Raw genomic sequence first — 16,741 nt, forward strand, 5'->3', positions numbered from 1 at the left:
TCTGAGAGGAGGCGTTACCTACTGTCAAAGAGCTTTTAAACACAAGAGGGGTTGGCATGGAGCTGCTGCGCCTCCTGGGAGAGACACTTCAGTAAGGTAAGTACTGCTTTCCTACATCTTCAGATACTGCCTCACACCCTCATCTCTAGATTACCAGAAAACTACTTTAAAATGTGTCTTTAGCACAAGGAAAAGTCTGTTTTATACTCAACATTGTGCCTTCTTGGTGCGTTTAGGGGATAGTTCAAGAGTTGTTTATTCAATGGTTGTTGGATACAGCTTTACAAAAATGTAAAAATGAATTGAGAGATTTGACAACTAGGGCATGAGAATTTTGATAGAAAGATATTCATGACATAAGGGGAAAAAAGAACGAAACATTTCGGCAATCCGAGAATATGACCAGTGCAAGAGAGACTAGAGGTGTTTGTGGCAGCCTTACTTTCTCTGTAAGAATAGCGGCCCCCCGCTTATGTGTGGTTACTGTGCTTATCAGTTACCCATGGTAACTAACCACAGCCTGAAAATATTAAGTGGAAAATTCCAGAAAGAAAAACATTCATAAATTACAAATGCCCATCAGTTTTATTACAGCATATCATTATACTTGTTCTATTTTATTACTAGTCATTGTTATTAACCTCCTACCGTGCCTAATTTAGGAATTAAACCTCATCAGAGGTATGTATAGGCAAAAACGTAGTTTATGTAGGGTTTGGTACTTTCCTGGTTTCAGGCAACCCCTGGGGGTCTTGGGACATAGCCACGAAGATAAGGAGAACTACTGTAGTCAACACACAACAGTTGTGAATTATGATAGTGCAATGTTATCTAGCCTATGAAAATTATGATTTGTCATAATAGAAAAAAAATTGGTCTGAATGTCAGCAGAACTAGATTCCAAGTCTCGGCTCTGACCCATTGTCTCTTTAGGGTTCAACCAACTCATGGCAACCTAGAGCAGGGCTGGAGCAAGGTTTCCCAACCTTGGTACTATTGACACTTTAGGCTGGCTTGTTTGCTGCTGTGGGGAGCTGTCCCGCTAATTGTCCTTTTATTGTTGTTCAGTTAAAAAAAAGTGTATTATAGACATGTACATTTAGTTTGTTTTAAAGAATGTACTTGACAATAGTCTTAACATACATATTTCCTCAAATTTGGAAACTTTTCACCTTTAAAATATCTACAGTGATAGTTCATTTACAAGTTTTATAAGAAATGGTCACTTCATGAATACTGTTGACACAGTTTAGATTCTCATAGTGTCTTTGCATTTCACTCAGTACTTGTAGAAAGAGCACAGTGCAGGGGTGAGGTTCCAACCTAGTGGAGTGACGGACAGCCTGAGGAGAAGAGTAAGTCCCAATGGATAACAGGAGCATGCCTGTATTTTCCCAAATGGCCATGAACTCTATCCTGGAAAGACTGCATAGATACAGCAGCTAACCACAGTCAGCCGTAAGATATCTCCAACTAAATATCCAACCACTGTGTCTGCTAGGATAACATGGTAGATGAAAACCAGGCAGATAAAATGCAGAATGACTAGTCATAGATAAAAAGCATTCAGAGGCACATCAAGCATGGCCTCATGCCACATCAGAAACATCTCTGATCTCTACCCAATTGATGCTGTAACACCCTCCCTTCTGGTTTTGACAACCAGCCATGCTTCCAGACATTGCCAGATGGCCTTCAGGGTGCAGGCGAGCCAAATCACCCCCATTGAAGAATCACTGGCTTATAGGACTTCTCAAACTCCCAAATGTACTAAGTCCTGATGGGAAGACTAGGTGGTCAGCAGAGTGTATCTTTCATTTTTAAAAGGCACAGAAATTCACCTAGCTAGAATGCACGAGTCACTAGAGTCAGACCGGAAGGGTCCACGAAGTCCTGCTGGAAGTGTTAATATCCTTGGGGGAAGATGGGTTTTGTACAGGCAGGGACGAGAGGTTCAGTGACATCACTGTGACAATCCAGAAATCCCCGGCAGAAGATGCTGAGATGCCAAGGAGGAAAAACAATCTGTGAGGTGCTAACAAGAGCAAGGTTGACAAGGAGGTGGCGTGATCCCAATATGAAGGGAGGCAGAGGAGTGGGGGTGGAAGAGGCACGGGTTTGAGGATATTATGCTGCCCTGGGTGAGGCAGGATCCTGCCTGGACAGAAGGCACAGCATGCTCAGCTTACAGCCTGGTAGCCTTGGCCTTGCTGTGACTTGCTTGGCCATGATTTGGGGGTAGGAACCGATGACACTGGAGTCACCAATGGGCACTCTGTGAGCTGCCTGTTGTCTACAAAACTTTCCCGGCAGGAATCAGATCTGGCTCCTACCTTGTTGCTGCGCAGCCATGGTTTCTTAGTGCGGGAGTGTGCCCGATGATGATGCTAGTCGAGCAGTTGGAAGGAGACTTTTTGAGAGCGGGGAGTATAGGACACATCAGCCAGAACCAAAATGTCGGAGAAGGTTCAGTTAAATGTCAGTTACCAGGTAAGGAACAGGATGTCAGAGAGAAGAGATCGTTTTCGGCAAGTGTCGACAGTGAGACCCTGCTCTTGTGCAGTGACCAGCAATTACACTCATGGGGCTGGGACCCGCACAGGGGAGCCCGGAGACTGGAAAAACTTCAGAGTGCCTGGATCAGGCAGCCCGTGGCAGGGGGATGGGCCAGAGGTGAGAGACACTGCTGGGTACATGCGGCAGGTGGGCCGAACCAGAAATCTGCTGACATCTTGAGGCTACGAAAGGCTGTGTTTAATGATGCGCCAGACCTCCCTGAATCTTCGCTAGAGGTCCTACAATACAGTAGGACACACAGTCCATACCTTCAGTCTTTCCACACAAGCCAGATAAATGATTATATGACTCCGAAACAACGTCTAGAAATATGTAACATCTGATTCCTACTGGAGCTCTGTGGGTCAAGAGCTAGGTAGATGCACACATAGTGGTGGGTAAATAGGCAGAGAGATGAGACAGATGGACAGATAGACTAAGAAAGATGTGTGCTATCCAATGAGCCCAGAGACCCACCTCTGTCCAGGAACGGGGGCGGGAGGGAACTTGCATTTTCTGATCCCTATCATGAGTTTTAGGTACATGATCTCACTTAACTTTCTCAACAGCCTTCAAGAGTCAGTGTAACCATCTCTAAAAGAGAAAATGATGGGTGGGGATTTAACAGCCTGGCTGAGTTTATGTACCAGAAAAGAGGAGCTGGCATTTGTCTCCAAGGTCCCTTCTCTTTCTCTGATCCACACACTGTGATTAGGACCACATCCAGAGACATACTCTTTTCATGTACTACTGGAATTATTGTAGGATATTCTCCATTCGAGGAATATAAGCCTACTTTAAAAAAAAAGATTTTATTTATTAATTTGACAGAGATCACAAGTAGGCAGAGAGAGAGAGAGAGAGAGGGAAGCCCGACGGAGGGCTTGATCCCAGATCCGAAGGCAGAGGCTTTAACCCACTGAGCCACGCAGGGGCCCCTAAGCCTACTTTTTTATTAAGGTAAAATATACTTATGTAGTGCTCCTTGTACTCCTGGTTCTTCAGGGTGTCAAAGTAAAGCAAAGTGTGTTTTATCAATATTCTTCTTTTCAAGCCCCTGTAAATCAGCTAACAAAAAAGGAGCTTGCGAATTCCATGTTTCCCCCTCTGCCTCCTTCACCCGGTAGTTGGATAATGGGCTCCGAATGGGAACAAATCAACAAGGATCTCCAGGAGAAGCGCGGAAGCTATCAAAGTGTTCCATGGTTTTAGAAGCCCAGGACCTGAAGTCAGATGAGTTCTGACTAAGCCAATGCTTGTACAACCTATGAGTTGAAGAAAGCTGCTTTGTCTCTTTGTACTTCAATTTGCTCATCTTTAAAATACGATATTTGAAGCTGTTTCCCGGGGCTTCCTGGGCGGGGGGTGGTCACACTCGCCAGATACCAAGGGCCCATCAGGAACATCCGTGTGTGTCTCTATGGCCAATCATCGAGTCTCTCCAGATCTCCTTTTCTGCTGATCAGGCAAAGTTCTGTGACAACCTTTGCCCCAGTCTTGATCAGGGCTCTGGAGACCTCCCATTCAAGAGGGGAACAAAGTTGCTTATCTGGGGAGCCTTCTGATAAAATATTATATAAGGTAAACATTGTTTCCTTTTGTATCCTGACCCTCAGTCAGTGGGTAAGGTGGTGTGAGGCCTTTTAACACAACTCTGTGACCAGTGGTTCAAAACACACTCAGTACAAGCCTCATTCTCCTTTGCATCCTGCTGAGTCATAGCACCCCCATTCTTCATGATAAGAAAGTACAATAAACAAATCTCCAATTATAAGACAGATGACTTGATAAGTATGTTTCCAAACAGTTCTTTACTTACTTTTTTTTTTTTTTAAAGAGATTTTGTTTATTTATTTGAGACAGTCAGGGGCAGAGGGCAGAGAGGGAGGGAGAAGCAGATTTCCCATGTTGGAGGACCCTGGGATCATGACCTGAGCCGTAGGCAGATGCTTAATCGACTGAGCCACCCAGGCACTCCCATGGTTCTTTGCTTCCTAAAGGTTGGAATTATTGAGTGCTACATGAAAAATGTGGACATTGAAAGCTCTCTGATATCTAAAATTCAAGTCACACACACTTTTTCTGAGATGTATCCATTTGAGGTAGTTTTTTGGAGTAGTATTGTGGGGGCCTGGAGCTGATGGCCAAGAAGGAATTCTTCAGAACTTTTCAGTGCAAAAAAGGTGGTTTTATTGGGGCACCTAGGTGGCTCAGTAGGTTAAGCCTCTGCCTTCTGCTCAGGTTATGATCTCAGGGTCCTGGGATAGAGCCCCGAATCAGGCTCTCTGCTCGGCGGGGAGCCTGCTTCCCCCTCTCTCTCTGCCTGCCTCTCTGCCTACTTGTGATCTTTCTCTCTGTCAAATAAATAAATAAAATCTTAAAAAAAAAAAAGGTGGTTTTATTAAAGAACAGGGGCAGGACCCATAGATAAGTATGCTGCCCAGGATTGAGTGGAACAACTGCTTATATACTTCGGGGTTGCGGTAAGTAAAGATAAGGGAAGTTCCAAAAGGATCCTCCTATGCTAAAGAAGACACTTGCTATTGTGAAGCTAAGGTGGATATTCCCTGTAATAAAGCCATCATCCTTAAGCCAGCTGGGAGTTTCCTGGAAGAATGTTCCATTCTGACCATCTCAGGTATTTGTCAGTGGGCTGCAGGTTATAAGGACATTTAATATTATCTACATTTCCTTCTGCCTTTGTTTCCCACCTCACATTGGGTAAAGAGAAGTATCTTTTTGTCCCAAACTCCGCAACAAAATTTTACAAGAGAATCTTAAAGTTTTGTAAACAGAGCCTAGGATTTGCACAGAATAGGTACCTGTTCCTTTTTAAGACCTGGCTTTAGGACTCCTGATTTTAATGAGTCCTGTGTGTTTCCATTCACATCCATGATAGAACATCCATTGTTTGAGCCATTGGGTTTCATTGTCTGGTTCCCTGCTATGTTCACTTCTCATGCAGGCTGGGATGGACCAAGGACTTTCAAACTTCACTGATCAGGCAGAACCAAAGTATCCCTTACCATTATACAGATCAAAAGAGTGTGCACTCATGTATGTGCTCATACCCACAATAAACACAAATTTGAAGCTAAAATGTTTCTGTTTCCACATAAAATACACTCAGATATTTTCTATTTTCTACTTCACTGTAGAAATTAGTGGACTTCACAATCCACTAAAGGATGTATTTTTTAAAACACCAATATAGAAAATAAAGTCTTTGGTTTTGAATGGAAGTGGGTTTGAATCCCAATGCTACCACCTACTTGGGGCAAGTTACTCTAGAAACCTCAGTATCATCAACTTTAAAAAGACAGTAATAGCAGAACCATCTCAGGCAATTTTTGTAGGATGAAATAAAGACAAATAGCTAAGAATACCCCTTGTATGACAGGCACTAAGAAATGTGAGTTCTGTTCCATTTACTGTAAGATTAATGCAGTAACATCCCCTTTTCCAGATTATAAAGTGCCACCAAGTAAAGTTAGAATGTAGAATTCCAAACAAAGGAAGGGAATTAGCCGCCTGTGTCTATGAAAAGAACTAAGGTCTTTTGGGCTAGAGTTGAGCCTCAGCCCTTTAAACAAAAGCAGCATAAGAGCCAAGGAGTGGAGGACTGACTCTGCCTTTCCTTCCCCTTCTTGTCAGGGAAGTCCTCTGGTTTCAGTGCCCCTCACAGTCTCCCAGGTGTCCAGCTCTATCCACTCTTTTCAGTCCTAGGTGTGGATTTTCATGTCCATCACTAACTAGAGAATGACTATAGACTCTTTTCACCTTTGAGCCTTGTTCTCATTAACTGATATGGGTATGATAACAACCAGTTCCATGGGGCTGTTATGAAGATTAAAGATATAATGTATCCAAAGGGATACAAGGGACTAGCCTTGGGTCATGATCATTAGGAGATTTTCAATAAATATCAATTCTCTAATCATTTCCCCCTTTTCCAATGTCCATGCTTATATCCTTATTGAACTCTCTCCCTATTAGCCCGCTAAGACAATCAAACTTTACCCAGTGGAGGTATGAGCATGGTTTGGAACAATTATCCAGGATTGGCTACTGATGGATGAGAAGTTGGGCCATGAAAAACGTTCTAAGGACTCTTCCAACTCTGCCATGAGGAAGGCAGATACTCGCTCCACATTGTTGGTGCTATTTGGCCATATACCAGAAAGTACATTTTTGCTTCTGTGGTATTTTTCATTTATTAATCCATTCATTTGTTTGTTCTTTCATTCATGTTTAGAGAACTTTGGAGACCACCATGGCAGGGAAGCCCAAGCTTCACTACTTCAATGGACGAGGCCGAATGGAGTCCATCCGGTGGCTCTTGGCCTCAGCAGGAGTAGAGGTTAGATCTGAGTCTTGTCATTTTAAGTTGGATCTAAAATTGACTTTTTCAAAGTACTTTTCTTGCATAAGTTAAGAGAATTTTCTTACTAGATGACCCGTGAAGAGTTTTGCATTAAAAAAATTTGTCAGCTAAGTCTCCGACTCTTGATATCAGCTCAGGTCACGATCTCAGGGTTGTGAGACTGAGTCCCACATTGGGCTCTGCACTAGGCATGGAGTCTGCTTAGGATTCTCTCTTCCTCTGCTTCAGCCGCTCCCTGTCGCCATGCTCCTGCTCTCTCTCTCTAAAAAAAAAAGAAAAGAAAAAGATTGTCAACCATTAAGAGATGAACAGATTTGGGGCACCTGGGTGGCTCAGTCAGTTAAGGGTCTGCCTTTGGTTCAGGTCATGATCTCAGGTCCTGGAATGGAGCCCTGCATGGGGCTCCCTGCTCAGCAGGGAGTCTGCTTCTCCCTATCCCTCCACCCCTCCCCTTGCTCATGCTTTCTCTCTCTCTCAAATAAATAAATGTAATCTTTAAAAAAAAATAGAGAGATGAACAGATTTGACCTAATATATTATTAAAATTTCTTCTCATTAAAGGATATAAACAATTAAAATAACCTAAGGAAACTAAACACAGTGTGTAGGTCTTATTTGGATTTGGATTTAAGTGAACTACAAAATACCATTTATGACTTGTGTGCAACAACTAGAAACATGAGCCTTGATCTTAGATGATTTTAAGGAAGAATTATTGCTATTATAGATGTGCTAATTCACTGTTTCTGCTTTCCAGTTTGAAGAGAAATTTATTGAAACTCCAGAAGACTGGGATAAGTTAAGGAGTGGTAAGACCAAGTATCTAATTCTTGGGATGAGGGTATCAGGTAGAAGTCATAAGCTGAGGTTTTAACACCTACGTGTGAGTGTGTTGGGAGTTGTGGGTGGTGGAAGGGAAGAAAAGTGGCCCCCATGTAAGAGGTGGGGCTCCTTGGGCCAGTCTTTCATCTCACTCAGGGCTAGGAAGGGCTTGAACTCTGAGCATTTGCTAAAGGAATCATGCCCCTTGCCCTGCGAATGGCCTCTCTCTGCTCTCTCCAGCTTTTCTGCCCCCCAAGTGAGTTGGGTCAGCTCAGTATTCCACACAATCTGCCCATCCAAGGACCCTGGAACACATGCAGTAGAGTGAAAAAGTAGAACTAGGCTAGCAGTTGCTTTGAGTTCTTTTCTCTGGTGGGGTTGACAAGGTCCTACCAGCAATATTATAGTCTCAGAGAATGAGAGAGCATTGCATTGTTGAAAGGCCAGGTGACAATAGGAAAAGGGAGATGAAGAACAAGGTTCAACACTATAAGCATCAGCGGACTCAGGAAAGCCAGGCACACACCAACCAGTGGGAGAGTTGGAAGAACACCTAAAACACTCTACATATAAATCTCTTTTAGAATTGGCCTTAAAGGAATGAGCTCTAAGAGAGTTCTCATTTGAAAGATAGGTGGTGGCGTCCCTGTTGTAGCTTCTATCAAAATTTCCTAGCATATCCACGAAAGTAAATCAGCTGCAAAAACTCCAGGAACCTCCATGTATCTGCATGGGAAAGAAAAAGATAAATGAAATAATAGGTGAAAAGGAAGAGGCAGACTGAGAACAAAGAGGACTAGAGGAAGCTGAGAACAAAATGATGTTTTGTTGAAATGTGACCAGGCAATAATTTTTTGTTTCCTTTTGTGTCTTAGGTCATGGCAATGAATGTTTTTTTTTTTTTCTTTTCATGCTAAAAAGAGTATGATCCAATAAAACATTTCACTCTGCTTCTTCTTTTCTTCTTTCAAAAGATGGACATCTGATGTTCCAGCAAGTGCCAATGGTGGAAATAGATGGAATGAAGATGGTGCAGACCAGGGCCATTCTCAACTACATTGCCACCAAATACAACCTCTATGGGAAAGACATAAAGGAGAGAGCCCTGTACGTATTTTTTCTGTTCTTTCATGAACAATTAATGTGAAAATTTGGGTTCTTTCTTGGGTAAGCAGGACCATGTTGGGGAGATTATGGCCAGGAGGAGCACAGGACTTGGTGGTATAGATTGAGGTCTGACACCAGCAAGATCTGTGAGGATAAGGGATTCTACTTGCAGTGGATTCACCAAGCAGGGTTACAGAAAAAGAAGCAGTCCACGGATAGAGAACATATGGGCACAGAGTTTCCCTAATTTGATGAACTATGAGGCCAGAAAGATGGTGGGCTCATCACCAGGTACTCAGGCCTTTTGGAGCTGGATACCAGCCAACAAGTAGAGACAAAGGACAAGGTGTCTGAGTATCTAGCAGATAAGGCAGGGAACAGAAAGATCCTAAAGGTTCATAAATTACAAGAATGCTGAGCAAGAACTTCACTTACCAGCTACTTGATAAGCGTGAATGGAGCCTAGTCCTTAAGCTGCTGGGGTTATCTTGAGCAGCCAGATTTTAGCCAATACAACCATATCTGTGGGTTCTCTTCTCTGTTGTGATGGGACCACATGACTGAAATTTAAATCCCAGAATGCTCTGTTACCAGTTACTCAAAAAGTTAAACATAGATTGACCATATGCCAGCAACTGCATTGGTAGGTATACAAACAAGATAGTTGAAAATCCATCTACCCTGGAACTTGTGCACGAATGTTTGCAGCAGTGTTGTTCTTACTGTTCAAACAGTGAAACGTTGCAAATTTGCATCAGCTGACTAGTGGTTGGAAGATTGGCCTATCCATCAATGGAATATTATTTGGCCATGAAAAGGAATGAAGTATTGATGCATGGTACTTATTACATGGATGAACCTTACAAACATCATGTTACATACATCAGACACAAAGGCACCTATGGTATGACTCTATTTGTATGAAATATCCACAGCACTCAAATCCACAGAAACAAAGTAGTTTAGTGGTTGCCCGGGGCTGGAGGAGGGAAGAAATTGGAATGGCTACCAAAGCATATAGCATTTCTTTTGGGAATATGAAAATATTCTGTAATTCGAGTGGTGATGGTACAGAATTGTGTATCTTCACTATAAAAATCATGAACTTGTACACTTGAGAAGTGTATACATTATGGCTTGTGAATTAAGTGTTAATAAAGATTTTATTTTAAAAAAACTCTTAATAGGAAGCCCAGTTGGGAACAATAAAACCTAGAATATGTACTGGTTGGAATGTCCAAAGAATTTCACCTTTTTAGGGGCTGAGTTGAGAAATGCAAACAAGGCCAGAGTTGGGCAACTATATGTGGACAGGGTTATGGGAATTAATTGGAAAACCTGCTGATATTGGGCACATAAATGGGCCTGGGTGGGGTACTAGGATGAGACAGGAAAGGGACGTGACTGAGACATCTGTGCCAGGGACTCTATCAAGAGATCATTTAGGTGGCATGTCTTAGGCCATGAGTCACATTACCTTTGTGCCCAGAACAAATCACAGCAGATATGGCAAGCCCCAGGTATGGTCCCAGTGGGTCCCTGTGAGATTGCACCAGTTTCTCTGGGCTCTGGACAAGTCACCAAAGCTCTCTGTCCCCCTCTTTGGTCATGTATATAATGGAAATTTTAGCCATGTATCTATGTCAGTGGTTTGTTCTAGAATGAGATGATCAAATAAAGTAAAAACCTGAGCTGAATGTGTGGTGTATGAAAATGCATCCAGTGGGAACTGAACTCCTGATGCCTACTCTTGTGTGTTTTTCAACTATAAAATCAAGACAGAAGACGTTTGACAACTTGGTCACTTTGTCTTTCAGGATAGATATGTACACAGAAGGTATAGCCGATTTGAGTGAAATGATCATTGTTTTGCCTCTATGCCCACCTGATCAAAAGGAGGCCAAGATTGCCCTGATCAAAGAGAGAACAACAGATCGTTATCTCCCCGTGTTTGAAAAAGTAAGTGGACTGTTGAGCACTTTGGGACACTGGACTTAGAGGACAAGGAAAGCTAGGACCTGACTGGCATTCCTTAGGCATTGACCTTCACTTCCTGTGAGCTAACAGTAATGCAGCACCCTGACTCTCAAGGCATTTTATAAAAACCGACGGTGAGGAAGAATTGTACTAGTTGTACCCAAATTTCAGTTTTCCAGCAAGACTTCCACTAACCAGGACCTGATCTAGAATTCTCTCTTCAGCAGACCTCCATGGTCATAGTCAGAGCTTGGGCTGTCGAAGGCTCTGAGAGCCACACTGGATGTTGGAATAGATCTTGCAGAGCACCATGCAGGGGCTTTGATCCAAGAGCAGCACAATGACAGCAGTGGGTCAGGAGAGACTCTGGCAACATGGTAGGGAGACATGAGGCCAGTAGCCCTTCAGGAGAATATGGTAGTGTTTCAGAGATGGATGAATGAGATGTATCTGGACAGAGATGGGGGCAGTGGGCGGAGAGGAACAGACAGATGGAGGGATGTTAAGGAAAAATTAGTTGACATACTTGAAGACATGGTTCTCAGACTTGAGAGGAAAGTCATGCAAACTAAGGAAATAAGATTCCATCACTCTACATAGTATGCGTGTGATGTTTTTCCTGGGAGGTAAGAGGAAAATATTTCAGGATCAAAAGTACCTGAAATTGGACTAAATAAAAACCATGGGCCAAAAAAAAAAAAAAAAAAAAAAAAAAAAAAAAAAAAGATTGCAGGAGATACGGGGGTCCATCCATAGAATGAAAAGGTTAACACAGACACAGCCATCTTTATAAGGCATTAGATCATTCTGTCAATCACTGAACCAATGTTAAGTCATTGCTTGTGTGCTGGCCCTATTCAAGGAGGAAAGAATTCATAGTAATCAAGAAATACTCCCTCCTGCCCCCTGTGGTGCTGAGTTTGGGACACATGCACAAGACGAAGACCTGAACAGTCTTCCCATTTGAGCATAGCTCTACTTTGAAATCACAGAGCCCTATGATAAGATATATGAAAATGGTCTATTACCATATAGCATTTGAAGTTTTATTATTTTTTTTGCCTGATATTTATCCATAGTTCCTTACATGTACATAGTCTGAAAGGGTATTTGTCAAAATTTCCTGAAGTTGGTGGTGCCATGGGGTTTTCCCTTCATGTTATCATTTGCATATTATTGGAAGACTTTAATACATTTCATGAATTTCCCCAACATTTTATTCAGAAAAGTTGCATACATTGGAATAGTTGAAAGAGACATACAGTGGACACATGTTTTACGGAGACACTAGCCAGGGCTTCAGCTGAAGGAAAGAACAGCCCAGACCTAGTGTCTCACTGAGTCAGGGGCAATATGGAGGGTCTGAAGCCCCCACCCCCTCAGTGAGGCAGGAGAGGTGAGGAGGTAGGGTTGGAGAGCAGGGAGGAGCAGAGGGGGCAACCTGACTGAGCCTGAGCTCATGGTGTGATTCTTCAAATCCTCCAGGTATTAAAGAGCCATGGACAAGACTACCTTGTTGGCAACAGGCTGAGCAAGGCTGACATTCACCTGGTTGAACTTCTCTACTATGTGGAAGAGATTGACCCCAGCCTCCTAGCCAACTTCCCTCTATTGAAGGTGATCTCTCTCACAGCTATCAGGAGGGAAGGCTCACACCTGCCACCTCAGGATCTGACATTCGGACTCAAGCCCCATAATTGCCTCTTCTCAATTCCACTCTGCCCTCCAGAGTTAGCTGCTAGGGGCTGATTGAGGCACAGAATCTTGTCATGCCAAGGCCATTTGAGGTGGATGCTTCCTCAAGAGTAGATTGTCTTCACCAGGAGAAGGACCCAGAGCTCAGCATCTATCTTCCCATCCCCATTCCATTATGGTTTCTGTCCTTGTTTTCTCTGGGGTTTCCCTTATCCATGTGTGTCCTCTTTCCTTCATGTGTCTGCCAGAGGAGCTCTCCTTCCTTCTGCTTCCTTCCTTCTACTCCTGCTCCTAATGGCAGACATCATGCTTCTCTGGGCAGAGTCTCCCTCTCTCCCTGTGCCTCTCTCAGTGGGCTGACTGGTTTTGACTGGTCTTGTGGTTTACCTTTCTACATTTTCTGTCTTCCATTCCGGGGCAGTTTTCCTATATATTTCATTGTCTGTCAGGAGACTTTATGTGTGTCGTTCCCTGACAGACACATTCCTCTTCCGGCTGTTGCACTAGAGTGATGAATCCATAGGATTTATGTGTAAGGAAGGAGACAGGGAAGCCCTGAAACTGAAATGAATCTGAAAGAAAGATGTCTTTGGGGCAAATGGCATTGAGCTGTCTTTTCTTCTTCCAACCTTCCTGTCTCTCTGGGTGTGGTTCCCAGCCTCACACTGGTGCTGGTGGAGGAGACTCAGCTGGTCCTCGCAGGAGGGTCTCTGTTCCCTGGCTTGTGCTTTGGTTCCATTCTGAAGCTGTGCCCTTGTGCACTGCAGGCCCTGAAAACCAGAATCAGCAACCTCCCCACGGTGAAGAAGTTTCTGCAGCCTGGCAGCCAGAGGAAACCTCCCATTGATGAGAAGAGTTTAGAACAAGCCAAGAAGATTTTCAGGATGAAATGAAGCAGGAATGGATGCCCAGCCCACACAAGACACACCTGCTGAAGTTTTCTAGCCATGAAGTGCATTACCTCCATTGTAATTCCTGGCTATTGTGAGGTTAGGTTACTGATTGCAAAAGCTTAGTGGTAATTTCATTAGAAATTATGCAGATTTAGTTGCAAAACAATTTTGTTTTGATCAAATATCAAATCATGATCACCTCCTAGGATATCTCTTGGCCATAAAAATAAATAAAGGGAGAAAAATTTCATGGATTCTTTCTTTGATCTATTAAAAAATGGTCATTTTGTCTATCATGTACCTTGTCAAAAAGAGTGAAGTAGAAATTTTCATAGAACATTTTACTACATAAAAATAGTCTCTTTTGTATTTTGCTATGTTTCTGATCTGTGACCTAAAAGGTTTCTTTCTTTCTCATCTTAACTTGACTATAACTGCAAAGACCCTATTTCCAGGTAAAGTCACATTCACAGGTACCCAAGGTTCAGACTTCAACCTATCCTTTCTTGGGGACACAATGTACTCTGTAACTTCATACTAGGGCACGAGAGCAAACTGAGCATGAACCTAATCAGGACAACTTGGCTTGAATCTGTGAGTCCTTCATGGTCTGTCATGAGGGGGCAGTTTGGATTTTGTTCCAAGGAAAATAGGGTGTCACTGAAGTACAGCCATATAGCCTGCTTTCCCAGCCTGATGTACATATAATAAAATCACATCTTTCAAGTATTCATCTTTTTTTTTTAAAAAGATTTTACTTATTTATTTGTCAGAGATCACAAGTAGGCAGAGAGGCAGGCAGAGAGAGAGGGGAAAGCAGGCTCCCCGAGGAGCAGAGAGCCCAATGCGGGGCTCAATCCCAGGACCCTGAGATCATGACCTGAGCCAAAGGCAGAGGCTTAACCCACTGAGCCACTCAGGGGCCTGAACAGCCAAAGTCTTGAATTTTTGTTTCATAACCAATGAACTAACCACCATCTTTGTCCTATTGATTCAAAGTTCTCTTTGCCATTCCATCTTCACTGTAAACCAAAGCCCACCCTCCATTTCCATCAGCAACTTTCTGCCAGAGCCCCCGCTCCACCCTCCACTAAACTCTCATGCTCACAGAATCCGGGGCTCCCTTTGCTTAGTTGAGTGACTTATATGCCTTTCTTGCCAACATGCTGTCATACTCATTGCACCCCATCCTGCTTCATTTCAAAAGGACAGAATTTTCACAAGATGAATAACAAGTTATCAGTGACAGCCCTCTCTCTTCCAGAGCTCGGGCTTGTGAAGGATGCCACAAAAATGTTCCAGAGTCTGACATTAGGCATTGAATGCAACATTTGACAGGGCAAATTGGACAAGCATCAAGAATGACATGACTACTGTCCCACGCTCTCCAAACTCCTTTCCGTCTTATCTTGGAATGTCCCCTCCACTGCCGTCTGCCAGTCTATCAGTGCCTTTTCCATCAGTTCCTTCACTGATGAACTAAAAAAATACTAGGCATTCCCACCAGCACTTGTGGATATGAATGTTTCTTTCCATTCTGTTCCCATGTCCTCAGGTTATAGTTGCCTCACCACCTAAGACTGGGGAAGGTGTGCAAGGGGGTGATAGAAACATCTCTTACTCAGTAGGAAGGTGGCTATTAAGGCTGGGCTCCATGCATGGAGATGGGGAAGCATGGAAGCTGATCGAAATTCTGTTGTTAAACCTCTTGACCCTGTTATTCTACCTCAAGACCTACCCATACTTTTTCTGAGGTTGCCCTAAATACTGGTTGTTCCAGTGTCATTGTGAGAAAACGAGGAAGGAAGAATCAAGTATCAAAACTTGGCAGCCATCTTACCCTCAAGACATCTAATCTCCCTATTTTAGATGAATAATGGCAAGGGTCCAGAGAGGTTGGGGTTTGTCTAGGGCCACAGGGCTGGTCAATGGTAGGTTCAGCCTAGAGGCCAGATCTCCTGGCACAGGCCAAGGCCTCTCCCAGTTATTCACTGACTCAGGAAATATCTTTTGAATCCTAATATGAGATGTTGCAAGGGTGCAGAGACATGGGGACGCCGAGCAAGATGGACAAAGGCCTTTGACCTCCAAGAATTTACATTTTAGTGAGAGACAATAGACCACAAACAAACAAACAATCAAACAAATAATTATCACAGTTATAGTCTCTGATAGGGATAAGAAGAAAACTAAACAGGGACTACAACAGAGAGTAGCTGGGGGGCAGGTAAGGGGCGAGCTCTGCTTTATATTTTTCCAGATTATGGAGGTAGAATTTACAAATAAAATTGTAAGATATCTAAAGTATATAATATGATGTTTGATATTCATAAACATTGGGAGAGGATCTTCCCCATCAAGTTAATTAATATATTCGTCACCTCACATACTTGTTTGTATTTTGTGAAAACATTTAAGTTCTACTTTCTTAGCAAGTTTCATCTACACAATAGCGTTATCACTATAATTGCCAAGTTACACATTGGCTCCTCATACCTTTACACTTATAGGTAAAGTCTTGTACACCTTTACCTACAAGGGTTCTACTTTACATGGATGGTGAGGGAAGTCCACCCTAGGGAAATGACCTTTAAGATGAAACATATAAAGTGAGAAGAAACCAGGCAGGCAAGGAGATGGGCAAGAGGGTTCCAGACCAAGGGGCGCCTGATAGCTTAGTTGGTTAAGCATCTGACTCTTGATTACAATTCAGGTCATGATCTCACGGTCATGGGATCGAGCCCCAGGGTCACTCTCTCCACTTCTGCTCCTCCTCATCTGACCTCTCACTCTCTCTCTCTCTCTCAAAAAAAAAAAAAAAAAAAAAAAAAAAATTAAGGGTTCCAGATTAAGGAACCAGCATCTTCAAGGCCTTCAAGTAGGAAAGTGTGCAGTGTCTTGTGTACCCCAGGTCAGAAGAGGCTGGGCTGGAAAGTGGGGGATGGCAGTGTGGCCTGGGATGGGGCAGCAGATGGCAGATGACACACTCCTTCCAGTCCTGTCAAGGAATTTGGATTTTACCCTAGATGAAATGGGAATTCAATGCCTGGCTGTTTCCCATAAGATGTTGCCCAGACGATACAGTATTTTGGGAGGAATAACTTCACATTATAGACATTTGAAGACATAACTTGAACTATAGAAGCAAATCTCATTTGCTTTTGCACCAAAAACGGGATGACAAGAAAACGGAAAACCAGTCACAGTGTGTGGATTTGCCAAACTAAATTAAACTACCTTTCTGGAGTTTCGTGGATAAGTATGTTGATTTGTAAAACTTGTAAAACACTGAGTTATGATGTAATGG

At 43.1% G+C, this 16,741-nt stretch overlaps 1 protein-coding gene and 1 long non-coding RNA gene across 2 annotated transcripts in view; one reads left to right on the forward strand and one right to left on the reverse strand.

Annotated features, from left to right (window-relative positions):
• Positions 1-13,684, forward strand: LOC125102287 (glutathione S-transferase A2). The gene is made up of 7 exons (XM_047733329.1): positions 1-96; positions 6,812-6,916; positions 7,698-7,749; positions 8,737-8,869; positions 10,687-10,828; positions 12,332-12,463; positions 13,309-13,684. The coding sequence occupies exons 2-7, from the start codon at positions 6,830-6,832 to the stop codon at positions 13,432-13,434; spliced, it is 672 nt and encodes a 223-aa protein (XP_047589285.1). The 5' UTR covers positions 1-96; positions 6,812-6,829; the 3' UTR covers positions 13,435-13,684.
• Positions 10,008-16,741, reverse strand: part of LOC125102290 (uncharacterized) — a 13,015-nt gene continuing 6,281 nt past the window's right edge. Inside the window, exon 3 of the long non-coding RNA XR_007128095.1 lies at positions 10,008-10,131. This is a non-coding gene — a long non-coding RNA (uncharacterized LOC125102290). The remainder of the gene's footprint in view (positions 10,132-16,741) is intronic.

The sequence above is a fragment of the Lutra lutra genome, chromosome 6, assembly GCF_902655055.1.
Source record: "Lutra lutra chromosome 6, mLutLut1.2, whole genome shotgun sequence".
Lineage (NCBI taxonomy): Eukaryota > Metazoa > Chordata > Mammalia > Carnivora > Mustelidae > Lutra > Lutra lutra.

Coding starts and splice junctions, on each gene's coding strand:
- LOC125102287 (XM_047733329.1), top strand. CDS start 6,830: ATGGCAGGGAAGCCCAAGCTTCACTACTTCAATGGACGAGGCCGAATG. Junction 8,870..10,686: donor GACATAAAGGAGAGAGCCCT/GTACGTATTTTT, acceptor TTTGTCTTTCAG/GATAGATATGTACACAGAAG. Junction 10,829..12,331: donor ATCTCCCCGTGTTTGAAAAA/GTAAGTGGACTG, acceptor CAAATCCTCCAG/GTATTAAAGAGCCATGGACA.